Source organism: Pseudopipra pipra, chromosome 2 (assembly GCF_036250125.1).
Source record: "Pseudopipra pipra isolate bDixPip1 chromosome 2, bDixPip1.hap1, whole genome shotgun sequence".
Taxonomy (NCBI): Eukaryota; Metazoa; Chordata; class Aves; order Passeriformes; family Pipridae; genus Pseudopipra; species Pseudopipra pipra.
Genome location: NC_087550.1, coordinates 2,351,635 through 2,370,861, shown reverse-complemented (window position 1 = coordinate 2,370,861; position 19,227 = coordinate 2,351,635). Strand labels below are relative to the sequence as shown.

The window sequence follows — 19,227 nt, the reverse complement described above, 5'->3', positions numbered from 1 at the left end:
TGTTGGGGAGAAAAAGGGGAGCATGGAAATACTTTTTTATATATTTGCAGGAATTAAAATAATAGAATTGATGGGTATTAAAAGAATTTAAGATCTGTTACATAGGAGTTTTAACAAAATTAGCCAAAAGACAGGACAGTGAGTCATTAAGGCTGCATTACTCAGCTTTAGCTCGTTTGATGTTAGGATGGTTTTGTTTGCTGGTGGAAACTTACTCATTAGCTGAGGTCTGGTTGTTTTCTAAAGGAATGCGAGGAATTTATTTCACTTTTTTCCCTTTTCCCCCCATTTTTGAGGCACGTGCTGCTATTCAAAGAAAGATTACAATGATCTTCATGATGAAAGAGTGGAAATTGTTGGGATCGCTCCTGTTACCCACTTGTGAGATACTTTGTCTCCCCAGTCTCTAGCAAGTAGACTTGCAAAACAGTGTGGGAGGGTGCAGGAGAGTCAGTGGGAAGCAAGTCTGAGTGATATCTTTTATGAGATTTGAAATGTATTAAGGTTGCCTTGGTCTGACTAAGAAACTGCACCCCGAACACCTTCGTTTCCCTCTCTTCCTCTGTTCACTGGGTGACCATGGCTGTAAGATCTTGGCTCATTAGGGATCCCGGATGTATTCTGGTGCACTGCTTTGAACTGATCTAGCATAAACCTTCTGTACTAGAATAGACCTGTAATCAAAATTTTCAGGAGATTTTCTTGTTTCCAGATCTTGCATGATACCACTTGTTAAGGCATGATATCCAAAATGTGTGATGGTAAATGGTGTGTTCCTTAAATATTCATTCTTTTCAGGTATTGACTAGAACTTCCTGGTTGGTTTATTTTTCCTTGTGTTTTCTTTACCTCAGAGTTATTTAAAGATAAACTGGAACAATAATCTTTCTTAATTATCTATGCTGTATATAGGCAAAAAACTCCTGCCTACCTTCCTCCTATTTCACCCAGTAATGACTTCATACTCTTTTCTTATAGTAGCCAACAAAGAACTTAAGGAAAAAAAACAGTGGGTGCTGCGTTTGGCAAAGCCTTGCTTAGGGTTTACACAAAAGAAAAGTGCTGTCTCTACTTACATGGCTTGTCAATAAAAATTTATCCTCAAGTGATTGCCAGTTCCCTTCTTCTCTGGGAAAGGCTCTCCAGGGAAAGTAAAACTGCTTAGGTGATTGAATAGTACACGATATGAAGTAGTTGTGTGAGCAGTTGGCTTTTAAGTGGAGTTACAAAAGTTGCTGTTGAATCTGGTTAGTTCAGCATGTTCACACAGCAAGATCATAGAGTTGTCCTAGCTGTGCAATGGCAATGATAACAACCATTATTCGTTGTATTTTAGAAAGTATGAGGTGAAATGTCAACCTTTAACCATGGTCTGTCAGAAATAGGGAGGGTGGGGTGGGCAGAGGAGGGATGGTATATCTATGAAGATTCTACACAGAAATTCTATTAAAAAAGAAAAAAGCAAACAGCCTCTTAATGTATCTGTTTTCATTCCTGCTGCACATGTGTAGAAAGAGGTGCCTGTGGTGAAATTTGACCGTTTGGTGACAGAAAGCATTTGCTGTACTGGATTGCAAAGTATACTTCCAATATATCTTCAGAAGGAAATGCATTCTCAATTTACAGTGAGCCTTGACTATGAAGGACAGAAAGAAAAAAATAAGGTTTTTTTCAGTAAGGGATGAAAATTGTAGATTTATAACTCATGCAAGATTGCCAGGGCCTGAGGCAAAAAAAAAAAAAAAGAAAACAACAAAAAACCAGAGCATGTATCTACTTTACAGCTGCAAAAATAATTACATGATGACTATCTGTGGAGTAATCTCTAATGGATTACATTTTGTTACCATTTCATTATATAATGTTAGAGCCAAAATAATTCATAGTAAATGAGAAAAAAAACCCTTGTTTTGATGTATCTGTGGTCTGGACCTTTGATGTCCTCCTAAGGCATTCTATTAAGAACTGGTTAATTTGTGAAAGGTCTTGGTTTGCAGACAAGGTACAGTGCTTGTAAAGCTATTATAAGACTAAGGAGTGAAGAAATTACAGAAGTAATTTGTTTTTATTATGCAAGCACTGGACTTTGTTGCTTCAGAGGTGCTAAAGTCATCTGAGGTGCTTTCCTCTTAGATTTATGGTGTCTCAGACTTGAAAAGCATTATGGTTTATTAAGATCACTTGATTTCATTTTTTTAAAACTTAAGGGTGCTTTTTTTTGTATGTCTCTTAGATTTATCCAAGTGATACAAACTTCAGCAGTAATAAGAGGCTTCTTACTCATGGTCAAAACACCCCTTTTATTGTGTTGCAATAGAACTGTGGCATAGCAAATAAACTCTTCTGCACTTTCATGTGCTGTTGGCAAAGGGAACTGGATATATGGGCTTTTTTTTCATAACTTAGGGCAACTTCTGTTCCTTCTTCTTTAATATTCTTTAGTTTGGAGAAGTGGAAGAAAAAAAAAAAGGAGTAATATTATGACCAGTGTTTCGAAGCCAGATCAAGTCTCTAAAGTATTAAAGTAAATAGAAAAAAATCTTTGACTTCAGTAGAAGCAGTGTCAACTTAGCCACTTATACTGTGTGATTTACTGTGCCTGGGTGGCTTGAGGGTTGCTTGGGAACACCAGAAATTACATCTGGTTATTAATGCCATATTCAGTATAAATGGAAGAAGGATATATAAAGTTTTCAGTGTATGTGAGTAGTATTTTAATGCCTCCATAACTGAAAATAACTTGAAGCATCCAATTTTGATGCATCAGTATATAGGGGAATATAGTAAGGAAGCTGTAAGAGAATGTGGGTTAAAGTTAATAAAGTCTTCTTTAAAGCAGAAGGGGAGCTAAAGGATTGGTCTTTTGGCTTACCTTTCTGAATAACTAAAAGTGACATCATTCTCCTCTTTGAAAACATATTCTTTCCTCTAGATGTAACATAAATTGATGTTATAGCTGAAAATATTTTGAGTTTTCCCCAAGTTCATATTAGGAAAATATCCCTGAGTTTCTTTCCTCTAGATGTAACATAAATTGATGTTATAGCTGAAAATATTTTGAGTTTTCCCCAAGTTCATATTAGGAAAATATCCCTGAGTTTTGCTTTTAAGAGAGACAAATTCTTTGTCCTTAGATGGAGCATGCTTTCTGAGGCTTTTGTATGGGAAGCAGTAGGTGCATGTTTTATTTGTTGTGTTGTTTCTTGGGTTGGTTTTGTTTTTAATGAACCGTGTACCCTAGATCTGTTTAGGAGACCTTGTCTGTCCAAGAGAACATGTTCATCCAATAGCATCTCGTTGTAGACTAGATGACCTCCAGAAGTCCCTTTCCACTGAAAATATCCTATAATTTCTTCACTAAGTCCTATCATTCCGTTTTATTAGTTTGTATTATTAAAGTGATACAGACGTTTCACCCTTGATTATCCTTTTTAAGTGCATTAATATCTCCTGATTCCAGGGCATCCAGAAATTTCAGTCATTGAACTGAAATATTTTAAATGTCAATGCTTTAGTATGGAAAGGGATCAGTAAATTCTGATGATGGCTGGTGAGATCTCTACTATATTTAAGTCTTGTTGGTACAGAGATGTTGTTCATTGCTTCCAGAAATTGTATCTTTTTCCTATAATAGTGGCAAGATATTTTTTATTTATTGCTTTTCTATATCAATGTGGAACTTTCCCTGTTGTGTATTACATTCCAGTGAACCAAGCTGAAGACACAGGTTGGTGACTGTAGCTACTGTGAATGGTAGGGGATAGAATGTAAAGAATGTGTACTTGAGAAGAAAAAATCAAAGGCAGTCCTACTGATTATTGACAGGGCTATTTGCCAGTAATCCTCCAAAACAAATCACTACAAATAATTTTTTTCTCCCCTTCTTCGTTTTGGATGAGTTAACATTGCAGAAATCAGGTGTGAGGAAAATGTGTACCTTTGGCCCAAAGTAGATGCCCCATTTGCCTTCTGACCATTTTCAAAGGTCTTAACAGCATGAAAGACCTTACAGAGAGGAATGTTTTGGTGGTAGTGCTGTACCTGCCAATCCCCAAGCACAACCACATTCCTTAACAGCTGACAGTAAATCACACCTCACTTTGAAGCAGCATTAACAACCAAACCTCTATTCAGTGGTGAATGTCCATATATCTGTGATCCATGGCTTGAGGGATGTATTTTTTTGCTGCAGATTCTTGGCACTATTTGCTGTTGACACAAGACCATTGCAGGTAGCAAGAATGACAAACAGCTTTCTAAAAATCCTAAGAGTCCTTTGATTGTAATGTGCTTTCCCATTAAGTTATCCTTTTTCAGCATGTATGGAGTAACAGCAGCAGAGAGAACTAGGATGTTAGATTTGTTATCATTTGAGTTGTTTTTATATTAAACCTAATGCCACTTACTTGGCAAGACTTAGGAATGCCATTATTCTGTTAAACTGTGTCCCTGTGTAGTGGTCTGCTGAGCACAGTATGATGTCTCCTCTCCCGAAAAGAAAAATAACCACACAGCTATTGATAAAATTCATAGTGAATGATTGGAGGAAACTAGAGTTTCCTAGGCCTGGGCTTGGTGAAATGATGAGAAAGAACAAATTCTAGTAACGTAGCAAAAATAAAAACCTATGTAAAGGTAGCAAACTTGACTTCTTCCAATTAAAGGATGTGGTCCTGGCTTAGGCTAAGTGATGACTCCCAGAGATCAGTAAAGATTGTTAATATTTCTCCTTGAAAAAGACACAAGCCAAATTGCAAAGATGAGTTTGCCTAAGGCTGGACAAATGTTTAGTGTCTCATAGTGTCATCAGAGAACTGGGAGTTTTGGTTAATGTATTAATTTTTGCCAAAAATTCAGGGATGGGTGCAATTCATGAGGCCAGCGGCCACTCTTTAACCACAAACCTTTGAGTTATTGGCAGGCCGACCTTGTATCTCAGAAAAAAAAGGGACACAAAGCAATCTCTGCAATGCTTATCCCCAAGTCACCTGAGCAGAAGAAATTGTCCCATCTTAACTGTGAGAGGACTCATAGAATGGTTTGGGTTCGAAGGGACCTTAAATATCATCTAGTTCCAACTCCCCTACCATGGGCAGGGACACCTTCCACTAGTCCAGGTTGTTCAGAGCCCCATCCAACCTGGCTTTGAACACTGCCACAGATGGGGCATCCACAGCCTCTCTGGGCAACTTGTTCCAGCACCTCACCACCTTCCCAGTAATGAATTTCTTCCCAGTACTGAATCCCAACCTGCACTCTTTCAGTTCAAAGCTATTGCCCCTTTTTCTATCACTACATGCTCTTGTAAAAAGTCCCTCTCTAGCTTTCTTGTCACTTGGCTTGTATGTTGGAAGTTAAATAAGAGTTGCATATGGTTTTTCTGTGTTACTGTGTGGAAGTACCAGAGACCATCTGTAGATGCCAAATGATGTTCCTTAACTGATGCATTCGTTCATATAAAGTTCACTGACAACAGGCAGCATTAAAGGCCAAAACAAAACACTTTTCTGTGCTGTTGGTATATTGTTGGGTAATTTTTTGCTTCGTTTTCTTTATTCTTTCAGTTCTACGGGATGACTTCAGACAAAATCCATCGGATGTAATGGTAGCTGTGGGTGAACCTGCAGTGATGGAATGTCAGCCCCCAAGAGGTCACCCAGAACCGACTATATCATGGAAGAAAGATGGGACCCCTCTAGATGACAAAGATGAGAGAATTACAGTAAGTATAAAAACTTCTGCAAACAACACAAAAATCAACTGATCTAAAATTACTAGGCTCTTGAGCATGTGGGCATCCCACTGTGCAGTACTTTAGAGGATGTGTTCTTTCCGTGCCTCACAGGCAAGGGCTAGTTTGCATTTAGCTTGGAATGTATCCTCTCATCTCATACTACTTCATTGCAGGGTATGCATTCGTTTGTTAAAGAGGCCCATGCAAAACCTTCTCTTCCTCAGAGGAATTAGAAGCTTGTGGAAATGAAATTCATTATGTTCATCACTGTCCTATAATTTTCTTACCTTTTATCCACCTACAAGTTTCTGCAACCTATAATATCTGCCTTCTTCGGTTGGAAGGAGAAACAAGTAGTAGTCTCAGTGAGACCTTCTTTTGCAATTCCTTTGAAAATAATACATACAGAAAAGTTGGGTGTTGTATGAGAAAGGCTGAAAAGGGGTTGGGGATATGGACACATTTCTTTAGAGAGATGATGGCTTATCCTGCCATCTCCAATTAAGCTGTTTTCTAATTAGTGCTGTTGCCATACTCATTTGTATCTGTACTTGCTGAATGCGGTCCATGATTATTCAAGATAAAGCAGCATCTCAAATCAGAAAACTATCCATTTTTTAGTGTTTGACATGTGAAACAATAAGCTAATGAACCTAAATGTCTTGCAGAAATGGCAGCAAAAAATGGAGTTCAAAAACCATTTGTATGCTGCCAACGTGGTGATACAAAACGTCTTCCCATATGGTGAGAAACTGTATCCTCTGAAAGCACACACATGTAGGATCCTGTTGGTACTGGAAGGTTTACAAGTGTAAAACAAGATCAGAGGCATATACCATTTATATATCTCAATTATATACTGAAAGGAGGGAAATGTGTAATGGAAATACACTTAAACCCCAGCGACCTGAGTAAAAAATTACCATTTTTGTTTGAGATTTAAATTTCCCATTATTCCACTTGTTTTTTGCAAACAAGACAAAGCTCAGGCATTCTGCAGTTGTGGCATATGCATACATTTAAATTTTTAAGTACCCTACCAAACCTATACTGATTGCTGGCTATTAACTCAATTCTTCCAATCATACTTGCTAAGAACTCGCAATTTCCTTTTCAAATCTCCTTCCCACCGTGACAAGTCAATTGACCTGAGATAAAGAGAAGATTCCAGTACTACCTTCTTCTTTTTTTTTTTTTCCCCCAGGAAGTGCTTTCTAAACTTGCATTTTCTATTGCTATCATTTATTCTCTTGAAGGATTTTCAGGTGTTTCCTGTTAAGTACATTTCTTTTGTTATACATGAAAACTGCTCTTCCAGCTGCTGGAACAAAGACATACCCACAACAAAAGTAGCTATCACTGACTGGCAGTGCCACCTGTACTCTTAAAACTGTTCTTAGGATGAAATAAAGCCCCTCAGTTTGGTTTTCTTTTCTGATGATTGTATCAAATACTCACCTGCATAATATTCTTTTACCCTGACATCTGGTAGGGTTATTCTGTGTTACTAGTTTCTCCTCCTATTAAAAAAAAGAAATGAAAAGAGTTTTGATGCAGGTGTAGATATACACTTGTTTCATGTACCCAAATGTTTTCAGAGGTGTAAATTAGCAGTGCTGCCATAGCTCAGCTCAGCTGCATCCATTTATTTCATATTTGCCTGGCATTGTCTTAAGCAGCACTATTAATATCAGGGGTGCCTTCTCACACAGGTGAGAGACTGAAGCTACATTGTAATGCAGAATTGCATCCTCTTACAGCTGGAGCAGGATCTTGCCAAGTGGATAAATATACATTCAGATGTTCCTCTTTACAGCTTTGCAGTAACCTTCTATATTATCTTGCTAGTGGCTGGGAGGGTACAGGAGATTGGGAGCTGGAATGAATGACTTGCTAAAGGGCAGATGGGGAAAAAAAAATATTAATTTTGAAACCTGACTTGGAATTATTCCATTTCTGTTCACTTATCTCCTTTAAGGCATTTCTATTTCAGGTTAGCAATAGAAACATAAAAGATTAAAAGGGTACAAAAGCTGAAATAAGGATGAATTGCTGAGGTTTAAGTGACAGATTTAATTTTTTCGTTAAATCAACCTTTTATTATTTTTTTTCTCATTTACGTGTCTGTATTTAAAACAAACACCTACATTCATTTGATGGTAAAATTTTAATTGACTGAGTGGCAGTAAATTTCTACAATACAATTTACTTGTGTTATTTTCCTCTTTTTAAGCCATGAAATTACCAGATCAGGAAATGTGAAACTATATGTGTTGGTGTTCAATACGTGTGTAATATCAGTGGGCCTTTAATCAATGAAAAAACTTGGATGACTCCACTTCTAAAGCATTTCCAGTTGTTTTAATTCTTAAAGGCCTGTTGATCTTCGACTCACTGCAATTTTAAGAGTTTTCTGTCAAAGGCTGTTTGAAGCATTTCATATTAATGCTTTCCTTTCTAACAAGAGATTTAAAATAAACATTAAGATTGTACTTTTTTGAATAAGGAATGATGCTTGACATCTCTTTTTTGATTCTATATATACTTTCTTCAAAAAGATATGTCTATGAAGCAACCTTATTTTTAATATATGGAAGCTTTTTTCTCATCTGCAATGACACTTGATCTGTGAGTCAGTGGAACTGGACTTGGCAGACTGAGTATTAAGGGGGCTAAAGAAACAGAGGTAGAAGCTTGGTTCCTGGCAAAGGGTTTAAAGCAAAATATGTGGATAAGTAGCAGATAAATAAGATACAAGTTAAGGCACGACTTCCTCGGGAATGCAATAAAAAGAAAATATTATTTTCTCCTGGGTAGGGTTAAGGAAATCAATATGTTTATATAGGTGAGTTAATGAAAATCAAAGTAGTCTTTGCATGGTTTTGGTCCATTTGTAGGGCAAATAAATGTGCTTTGAGGAGAAATAAATGCGCATGTCTTTCAGGTTATAAACTAGTGAATGGAACAAATAAGAAGTGAGAGTTAGGCTATGGGCACAACTATCTGTGATGGAGATTATAGAAATAGGCCTTTTATTTAAGCACAGCTCTCCCAGTAATGCTCAGTGTTAGCACAAGTGAGACTCAGTGTAGGCTCTTCAGTGCACACATCTGCTCACTGCATCTGATGAAGAATTATCATCAAAAAGGTTTTTCTTCAGCTCTTGAATGTGTTGTTTGTAAACAGTTTTCTCAGTGCATTGGAGCCAAACGTGATTTTTCTCATGTGTGTTCTTTACACCACAGTACGAAAGCATATGCTTGATGTGGCTAATCCCTCTCCATATATTACAAATGAAGCAGGAATGATGGTCTTGCCTGTGAAGCAAATGCTTACCTTTCACTTAATTTATTGAATTGAAAAACAGTTATCATGAGGACAGAGCAGAACCAGTGTGATTTTGTGCTCATCTAGTTAATTTTTCTCCTGGGATTACTGTAGAATCAAGAATCCCTCCTGTAATATATATAGCTGAAAAAGAGTTCCTTATTGCAGTCCAGTGAATAGCTCTAATTTCTCACTGTGGGCAAGGTAAAGCTCAGATGTATTTTTTCAATTTCTGAAGTGATCTGTCTGCACTAGGAGAGGCTGTGTGATGCTCCTCTTGGAGCTGAGACATGGTGGAGAAAGGAGAGGCAAGGTTATGTCTGTGAGTGAGAGAGAAGGGAGCTTCCTGAGGTGGGGAAGTTCCTGGTTCTGTTTCCAGCCCCTCGTGGTGTTTACACATTTGGCATCTGTGAAGTTCATAGGCCCACTCACTGCTCAGAGTGAGGATCTAGGCCAGGACTCCAGGCTTCTAGGTATCCTCACCAGGAACAGCTCTGCTCCCAGCCCCATCGGTCTAGCCATCTTTTTTGCATGGCAGCACAGTGTCATTAGGATGTAGCCACATGTGTCACCTTGGTGCCAAAAGCTGTGAGTTTGCATTCCCTCAGGCTGAGGAGGAAGTGCAATCAGTGTAGTTTCTGCTGACTGCTGTAATCACTAGGTTTGGTCTGTCCAAATGTATCATGTCTGGATACAGTCAGCAGGAGCGGCAGGGGCTGTGAGTACCATTAGCAATTACTTGCTCAGGCACTCACAGTAATCACAGTGAATGTTGGTTGCTTGTAAGCCTGTGAATCCAGTGTGCCTTCGTTCACTTCTCACCCATCTTCCTGTTGTACTCCAGAAACCTCCCAGTACTTTCCAAATGGTGTTCCCACTCCCTTCCTCCCACACACCACTGCCATTAAGTTTTGACCCCATTCCCCATTCATTTCCTCCATCTCACCACCTGTGCTTGCGTCCATCCAGCCTGTCTGGCTCTGTCATCTGATTAGTGGTATCTGCTCGTGTGGAGGTACCAATTTGGAAGCTTGGATAAGCAAACTCTCCTGCAGGATGCTGGGATGTAAAGGCATTCCTCATCTGGCTCTGCTGTGGATGCAAATGGCTGGTGTGCCGTGATTTGTGACGGCCGTGGCGGGGTCTGTCTGCGTTAGGCTTGCTCAGAGCCTCCCTCAAGGAGCTGCCTTACTGCTCTGTCTTCTTTGTTAATCCCAAATGTATATATCCCTGTGTATAAGATGCTGACATCAGTAATCTAACCAAGATGGTGGGGCCTTTGAGCATATCTTTAGGCAAAAACTGGCAGTAATTACAGACTCTCAGGAGTGCGGAGTGTTCAAAGAGGATTTTGCAGATCTCCCATCTAGACAGGGCAACCTCCATGTGCTTTTGGATCTGTCTCTCAATTTGTCTTGTACTTTAGCTGCAATGCCTGCATAATTGGCTAAGCCTCAATAAAATCAGGATGCAGTCAGAGTGCCTGTAATTATCAATACTTTTCCCAGGGGAGAATGTATACACATCCTGCATAAGCTCCAGAGCAAACTGATGTTTGAGTCAAGTTTGGAGGTCAGAGTTTCACAGCTGCATCTGTTCCTGCCCCACGACCACTAGTAGCCCATGCTTCAGAAAGCTGCCTAATTTTTCACATCAAGTCATGGTGTAGGTAGTAGAAGAAAAAAGCTAGACATGAACATGAAATTTTAATAGGTAAAATCTTTTACATATACATGAAAAAAGATGCTGGTACCTAAAGAAAAAATCCTTTGTAATTGAATACAAAAAGCAACACCTTTTCATTGAAACTCCAGTGCAGCACTGTGATTGCAATTTCCCCCTCTTTCGTATTAACTCTTATCTCTCATTTATCCTGAATCATCCTCATTTGATTTTTAAAAGAAAAAGCTTGAGAAGCCATTTATCTTTCCTTGTTCAAGTTTCTTAGCTTTAAAGATCAAAGTTACAGGATGAATAATGCATACAGGTTTTCATTCCTTTTTTGTGTGGCTGTCATGTGACATCAACAGTTTTGAATGACTTACACTCTTATTTTAGATAGGTTGTAACTTAAATTCTCAATTCCCATTTTGTTTCCCAGCCCTTAAATAGTATCACAAGTGCAAAGCATTTATTACATCTTACACAATGCTATTTTTACATGTGTGAGTGATGAAAATGTTTTTTACAAAATGTGGAAAAAAAAAAAAAAAGCCTCTGATCTTCTGCTGTGACAGAAAAACCTCCTGAATGGTACCATCCCAAGGAAGATGTTTTTTTTATTTGCCCCAATTTTTTTGTTAATGAATTGTCAAAGAGAACTACAGTCATTCTTCTTGGTGGAGACCAGTCATAGCTTCATTGTGCTTGGGCAAATTTCAAACTACATAGGTGATCCCAATGTGACCTCGATCATGAGAAGAAAGAAAAAAGAAATGGAAGATATTGCCATGACTATCAGTTAGAAAGGAAGAGAAAGGGTTGTTTCTATTGAAGGGAACAGTGGAAAAAGCAGAAACTAATTGCCTGTTTAGGATACGGGTCTTTCTTTCCACAGTTAAATTACAGTGGGAAAAATTCCAATGGGGAGGTGAATCAAGAGAAGGAAAACAAAAACTGATGGAATTTGTTGGTGTGTGCTGTGTGGAGTGACAGTCTTAACCCATTACAGCAGCAATGCTCCTGACAGAAACCATACTGTTATGGTGCCACTCCAAATTAATTCAAGATGTTTATCCATATTTCTTTCTTCTCCATTTCTCTTTTATGGCCTCCTCTCTTTTTCATTTATTTGTCAGTCATTAATCTCTAAAATTCTTAATTTCCCAAAGTTACGTATTTTAGATACACAGCAAAAGAATGTATATTCCTGAAGATGTAATTCTAATGGTAACATTGTCTGTCCTATGGAGAGCTGCATGAAGGATCATGGCCTGAGTGCACAGCACACAAAGCAAGGGGGTGAGGGGAGGGTGGGGAGCAAGGACTTACAGTTCAGGGTTTTATTTCATTTTAATTGTTTTTCTTTTTTGGGGCAGATTAAAGGGCAAGCAGCAATTTCCTATATGCCCCTGGAGGGTTAGAAGGAGAAGTATATTTTTATTTCTGATTCTCAATATGTATTTGCTGCCTCCCCAGCAATTTCCTTTCTTCCGAGTCCCTTTTCTTTATTCTCTCTTTTTCTCACTCCCTGGGAGGGTTGGCTTCCCACTTCACCTCTCTTTTTCCTTCATCTCCTGATCCCTACAATGCTGACTTCCTTGAGGATCAAGAGCAGTTTTCGTTAATGTTTTATATTTCTTCTGTTATTAATATTGTTTCCCCTGGTGACACAGCTGGAGCTGCTGTGAGTTAACTTGGCACCCCAAGGGGGAAAGAATGCAAAAGATTGTGAAAAATAATTTGGAACCACACAGCTGTCCCAGAGGATAGTGAGAATGGCTCTAAATCTTGCTGTTTCTCCCCCTTAGTTTTTTCCAAACCATGACATTGTTTTTCTGTGTTTACACTTAAAGCTCTGTTTCAGGGTCCCTGTTGCTCCTGCTGAAATCTCTCTGCTCTCCACATTCCACAAATCTTTGTGTCTTCTGGATCGTTTCTCCCTTGTTTTCTGTTCTGATCTTGGCATGTACTTGTATTGTCCTCTGCCTTATCATCAGAACACCTTTCCCATCTCTCTCCTCAGTTCTGACTGCATGCCTGCCTCTCGCCCTGTGTCCGAGGGTTTGGACTAGGGATTTGAATTTTTGAGGCTCTCAAACCATGACACCCTGCCATGTCTAAACCAGTCAAGTTTCCACATCTGCACAACTACTCTGTTCAGGCAAAGAGCTCTCATGGTATCTTCTGCTACACTGCTCCTTCCCATGTCATTTTTTTTTAATTATCATAGGCTTATCCATGCTCTTTTCATTGCTGCATTAATCTTTCATTGGCATTTGTTGCATCATTTTGTACATTGTTTGTGGGGTTTTTGGCTGAGCCGTGAAAAACATTACCTTCTCCTACAGAGGACCATGCTCATCTTGGAAGGCTGTAAAAAACCTAATAGTCTGGGCTAACATAAAGGGGAGAAAATATCAGACAGACTTTTATTTTTGTATTCATTTTCCTCTTTCGCTTCTTCCATCCTGTTTGGAGCCTTACCATACTCACTTCATTTTTCAGGCTTAGCTCTTTGAAACAAAACTTCTCATCTCCAGCACATCCACGAGCAGCTTCCAACCCTGACCACAGCCGCTTAATAGCGAGAGCTTGTATTTCTACGAGCAGGCACCGAAGTAAATGTGGGTTGAAAATCCTGACCTATCACGAGATTCTGCCCTCGCAGCTTTTATTTCGGGTTTGCCATTCTAAAGAGCACAGCTCTGCAGACTTTGTCAGGCAGATGTGAGCTCGTTCAGCTCGCTCTCTGAGCCGACCAGAAGCCATATGGCAGCGGTTAATGTGGCGCCGAGCCTGAGCTAATAAGCCCTGCTGAGAGACAGGCTCGGTCGCTCCAGCACGGCACGGGGCTAATGTGGCCACACAGCTTCTGCTGCACTGAGGGCGAGGGCAAAATGAGCCTTGCCTTAGCTTGGAGGCTCCACGTGCCAAACCAAATGGCCTGAAAATGCCCGTGTGGACATTCCCTTAGAATCAGCTGGGTTGGAAGGGACCTCCGAGATCATCAAGTCCAACCCTTGATCCAACACCTCTGTGGTTACCAGACCGTGGCACAAAGTGCCACGTCCAGTCTCATCTTAAAAACCTCCAGGGACGGAGAATCCACCACTTCCCTGGGCAGCCCATTCCAATGTCTGATTAACCTCTCTGTAAAGAATTTCTTCCTAATATCCAACCTAAACCTCCCCTGGCACAGCTTAAGACCATGCACTCTTGTCTTGCTGATAGTTGCCTGGGAGAAGAGACCAACCCCCACCTGGCTACAACCTCCTGTCAGGGAGTTGTAGAGAGTGATGAGGTCTCCCCTGAGCCTCCTCTTCTCCAGGCTGAACAACCCCAGCTCCCTCAGCCTCTTCTCACAGCACTTGTGCTCCAGTCCCTTCACCAGCCTTGTTGCTCTTCTCTAGACCTGCTCCAGCACCTCAATGTCCTTCCTGAACTGAGGGGCCCAGAACTGGACACAGCACTTGAGGTGTGGCCTCACCAGTGCTGAGTCCAGGGGAAGAATCACTTCCCTGGTCCTGCTGACCACACTATTGCTGGTACAGACCAGGATGCCATTGACCTTCTTGGCCACCTGAACACACTGCTGGCTCCTGTTCAGCTTCCTGTCAATCCAGACTCCCAGGTCCCTCTCAGCCTGGCTGCTCTCCAGCCACTCTGTGCCCAGCCTGTAGCGCTGCAGGGGGTTGTTGTGGCCAAAGTAGAGGACCCTTCTCTGTAGCTCAGCTGTCCCCAGTGCTTGGTGGGCAAGATGCTTTCTCCATCAGCGTGATGTTTGCTGCAAGAACATGGCAAGGAAAAAACCTGGTAGTCTGAAGTATTTGGGTCATACTCAATGCCCAACAGTGTTCTAGTTGGTTTAAATGGCTTGTTATTAACCCTGAACCTTCTGTGTACGGTTACTGGGTAGGATAAAATGTGCATTGGTTCATACTTGTTGTGATATGTCTTCTCAGCAGACATCTACATAGAGATAGTTGGTCTATGGAATTAGAGGAAAGGGAAGGAGCATCGTGACACAGTTTAAAAGGGTGGCCCAATGTCAAACATCTGTGGACTGAGGAGAACACCAGGGTCTGTGGGCTTGTGCTGGCTATCACAGAGACTAGATTTTGCATTTAGGACCAAGCTGACCTCCTGTGTTCCCAAGAACATGCCTGGTAGTACTGTAATCTACTGTGTGAGGTTATCAGATTTATTGCCTTTTTTCACAGTAACTGAAAGTGCTGGAATTAAAACTCATCATAATTCAGCATTAGGTTGAATTAGATTAAAAGGCTCCCTATGCTCATTAAACTTCTGGATTTTTAAACCAGGTTATTGCTGATCATATTTGACCCTACAGACAACTGTATCTGTTCCTTCTAGTTTCTCTCACAACTTTCAAAAATGTTCTTTTGCATCAGTGATGCGCTTTCCTTCAGCTGTTTTTGTCTTCTCACCACTTAAAAAGTTCGGCATTAGACATGCATAACTATGGTTTCTCACTATTGTTTCACCCAGCAGTAGTGAAAATTACTCTAATGTGAAATAAGTATGTATTTTTCTACAGTCAGCTTTATTTTACACCTATTTCTACTTTCAGTTATAAAAGTAAAGTGAAAAAGAATAGAATTCTTTCGCAGATACTCTGTGGAGTTACTGGAATTTGAAAACTCCTCATTGAGTCAAAATTCACCATGGATTTCTTTTGTCCCTAGTCATGAACTGATGACCTAGATAGTAAAAGAAAATAAATGCCTGCAGCAAATAGAGTATGTGTTAGATATCTGAGTTTTGAGACATCCACAGGCCTAGACATTAGACTATCAGGATTTTCTTGTTAAAACAGCTTATTGAGAGTTTTGAACCTCTGGGACCATCTGAAATTATAGAAATGGTATCTGGGAAGCTTTTCGTTAAAAAATAATAAAAAGCCAGGTGGTTGGTATCTCAGACTAGGTTACTTGAGCTATCCAGGGCGTGTAGGACTTTTATGATTTGGATGGTTAGGAGCAAAGGTGATTTATTATGCTGAGAAAGTAAATTCTTTGTTTTGTTTGGCTGACAGTCTCGTTGTTGGGGTTTTTTTGGATGGGCAAGAGAGATGAAAAAAGGATGTGGGAGGGAAATTATTTCTTCATTCATTTTATTCTCCTAATGAAAAAGAAACATTTTTGTTTGGTTAGTTTTTTAAGCAGTCAGGAAAGGAGCCTTTGCTTATATTACAGACAATAAAGATGAAGATTGGGTTTAGAAAGTTAATTCTTCTCTTCCCCTCCCTTCATCAGCTGCAGAGAAATCTTACATATAGAGTGTGGACATCCTCCTCTAAGTTAAAAATCCATTTCTGGAAACACTGTTCTCCCCACTCCCTTAGGTACTGCTGTGCTGTATGCTTTCTCTGATTCCTCAGCATGACCAAAAACAGTGACAGGCAAAGCAATATTGGAAACATCAGGCTTTCAGAGGCTTTTATGAATCTGTCACACCGGACATTAGGACTCACACAGGGAAGTGTGCAACCTGTGTACAGGCAGAAAACAGGTTTAGAGTAGAGTTCAGGCATGGGACTTAGGATCCCTACAGGTCAAATGTGCAGAAAAGCAGCACGAATCCTCTGTGTTCCAAGGTTCTTTCATGCAGACTCCTGGACCTGCGAGCAGTTAACTTTATTTTTACTGTATTTATGTTTACTTTATAGTCATACGGAGAGATATTTCCATTAGTAAAGCATGAAAGGCCTTTTAATACACAGATATCCTACAGAAATCAAAGTATTATTTGTGGCAGGTCTGTACAGTGAAGCGGAGCAACCCAGCTCCTCACTGTGTTCAGTTTTCCAAACACTGAAACACTCTCCATTTGGGAGGATGGGAGAGGGGCTGGGGGGGGGGGGGGGGAAGTACATTTTTGTTCTTGAAAGTCTCTAGTGGACCTTATAAATTTGATTGTACTTGGCATTTTTGATATTCTTAGTCGCTTGCACACCACAGCAGCCACATGTTGTCACTTAAAATCTAAATATCGGATAACTGCTAACTGAGACTTTATTGTGTATCATGCTTATTTTAGGAATTACTTTTGTGAAGTAAAAATGACACTAACTCTAAAAGCATGTTTAATAAAACCTCAACAATCTGTGTGCTGAGTTTGCACATATTATGTTCTCATAATCAAAAGAAAAATGTAGAATAAAAATAGTAGAGCAGAACAGTGCCCGTTTTTGGAGCCTTGGACAGATGTAAGTGATTAGAGCTTCTTGTTTGGTTTGCTTTGATTTTTTGGTCTACTTTTTGGAAGTTCTGTCAACTTCACTTTTGCTTATTTCACTTTGTTTGGATAGTTTTGCCTTACTGAGTTTCCTGTGATGCTTCTGGATATATGAAAAGTCTAGTCCAAATCACAGCACTTCAAAAATAATAATTTTTCAGTTCTTGGGTTTCCTCAACCCAACAGAGTACTTCTCTCTCTCCAGGTAATAATATACTCACAATTACTTGCTGCCAAGTTTAGATATTCACCACGTGCAGTAGTGTGGGACTAGCACACACATTGCAGGGTGTTATTCCAGACTCCTGTGTAATATTATGCAGGACCAAGTCTGCCTTCTTATGGTTGTCCTGTTTAAAAAGGAAAGAAAAAAAAAAAAAGCTGCTTTCTTTCTTTATCTAGCTGTAAAATAATTCTTGCTAATACTCATGCTACACTGAGCAATTAATTGATTTTTTTTTCCCTCCTGAAAAATCATTGTCTAACGAGAATCTATTTGGCAAGTGGTCACATAAAGATCGTTCTTTTATTTAACATGGAAGTGTGGGTGGTTAGTTATACTTGGATCTATTTATACTCATATTATTTTTTCTAACTCAGCAGCTTTGCTTTTGCCTCTGTCTGCTGCTGTTGTCAGTTGTCTGCTTGCCCCTGTGAGGCCTCCTGGTTCTGGCTGCATGGGGAAGAGTAAATTACACAGAGATAGAGGGGGAAAAGTGAATCACTTTGAGAGTGAATAAAACCCACTAATTTTGCAGGGGACTAATGCTGTTAAAAAATGTAGAACATGAGAAAGTAAAATGCTTTCCTGGTGTATGTCTTGGAATATTTCTAGTGCCACATGGAATATATTGAATTTTGAAACTAGCCATGGAGATGCGTATGCTTAAGTAACTTTGCCTTCCCTCACAAAATGTGAAGTTTGGTTCCTTGAACAAAATGATGATGGATCTGTAAGTTTATGGGGGTTTTGCATCATTGTTTTTCCAAGTGTCTATGCCATTCAGAATGTCAGGTTGTTGAAAGATGTTGACATGATGGCTTGGGCTTCTCTCCGCCGTGCCGCACATTTCAAACTCTGCAGATCTTGCTCTCAAGATCTGAATATATGAAATCCTTTGTCTCTTAGGACTTCTTTGAACTCTGGTGCCCAGTTTGAGCGTTTGTCTTGGAGTAAGACCTGATGCAAATCAAACAGGAAAAAAATTGCTTGTTCAGGGTAAAGTGTTACCACAGGAGCTGCAGGTACCTGATTGAAGCAATTTCTTGGTGCCTAGTAGGTATTCCAGAAATGAGCGGTTCTGCTCTCTGGCAGACCTGTACACTGCATAGAATTAAAGATCTGTTTTTACCATAAGGCTATGCAGTCATTGCAACATGACTTCTAGCAGTGTGCTGCAAGAACATTTTCCTACAGAGAAAATTATTGTGCAGTAAAGGAAAGATTGCCTTGAGGTAGAAAGTCTGCAAGCTAAGCAAAGCAGATTGCTGGGCTGCTGCAATCTTCCTGTGCCATTTTGGGCAAGCCTTGAAGTTGTTCAGTTCTTCTTATTCAGCATTTCACGAGTTGTGGGACTGAATTCATACATGTAAAGCAATCTGACACTATTGCAACAAAGCTGTGTTATGCCACTTAGCCAAAGTGCAAAGTGTTATTACATCCTAAATCATAAATAGGCTCTTTTTTTGGTAGACAAAACAGTAGAGTCATATCTCTACTTTCATATTCAGGCCACGTTCCAGTCTAGGTGCCTATGATGGTATAATACCTGCAGGATCTAGCCCAGCTACAAATACTCAGAGATTTTCTGTGATTTTACAGAAAACCTCTATTTATCATTCAAGTTATATGCTGAAGCGTTAAAGTGGTTTTAAGGTTATTGTCCCTTGTATTCAAGGATCTCAAAGGTTTTTAATAAACTGGGAATGTTTATATAGTAGGTACTTTGCATGGCTATAATCCTGGGAAGTTTTCGTTCACAATGACTATGGTTAATGTGTTTCACCAAAGTACACTTTGCACACATCCTGAACTCTCAATGTGAAGTTCTGGCATTACTGAAATCAGTGTGAGTATTATCACTGTCTTTCCTGAGACTAATGTTTCACCCTCTCCAAGAAAGTATATAGTGTAATTTATAGCAGGAGAGAAACCTCTTTTTGACGTGCTTTTTGTTGCTAGTGTTGTTACTGCTTCACTTCTTGTTTTTATTGGCTTATTTGTCATTAAGACAACTTTCTGCTAA

The 19,227-nt window shown here is 39.7% G+C and overlaps 1 protein-coding gene across 8 annotated transcripts in view; it reads left to right on the top strand.

Moving 5' to 3' along the window:
• ROBO1 (roundabout guidance receptor 1) overlaps positions 1–19,227 on the top strand; it is a 707,409-nt gene that overhangs the window by 588,432 nt on the left and 99,750 nt on the right. For 7 of the 8 annotated variants that reach the window (XM_064643066.1, XM_064643092.1, XM_064643074.1 and 4 more), the window contains one exon: positions 5,565–5,722. In XM_064643066.1, the coding sequence (XP_064499136.1) occupies positions 5,565–5,722 (158 nt within the window). Of the gene's footprint in view, positions 1–4,132; positions 4,233–5,564; positions 5,723–19,227 lie in introns of those variants that run through there. The other variant, XM_064643100.1, reaches the window with a different exon arrangement.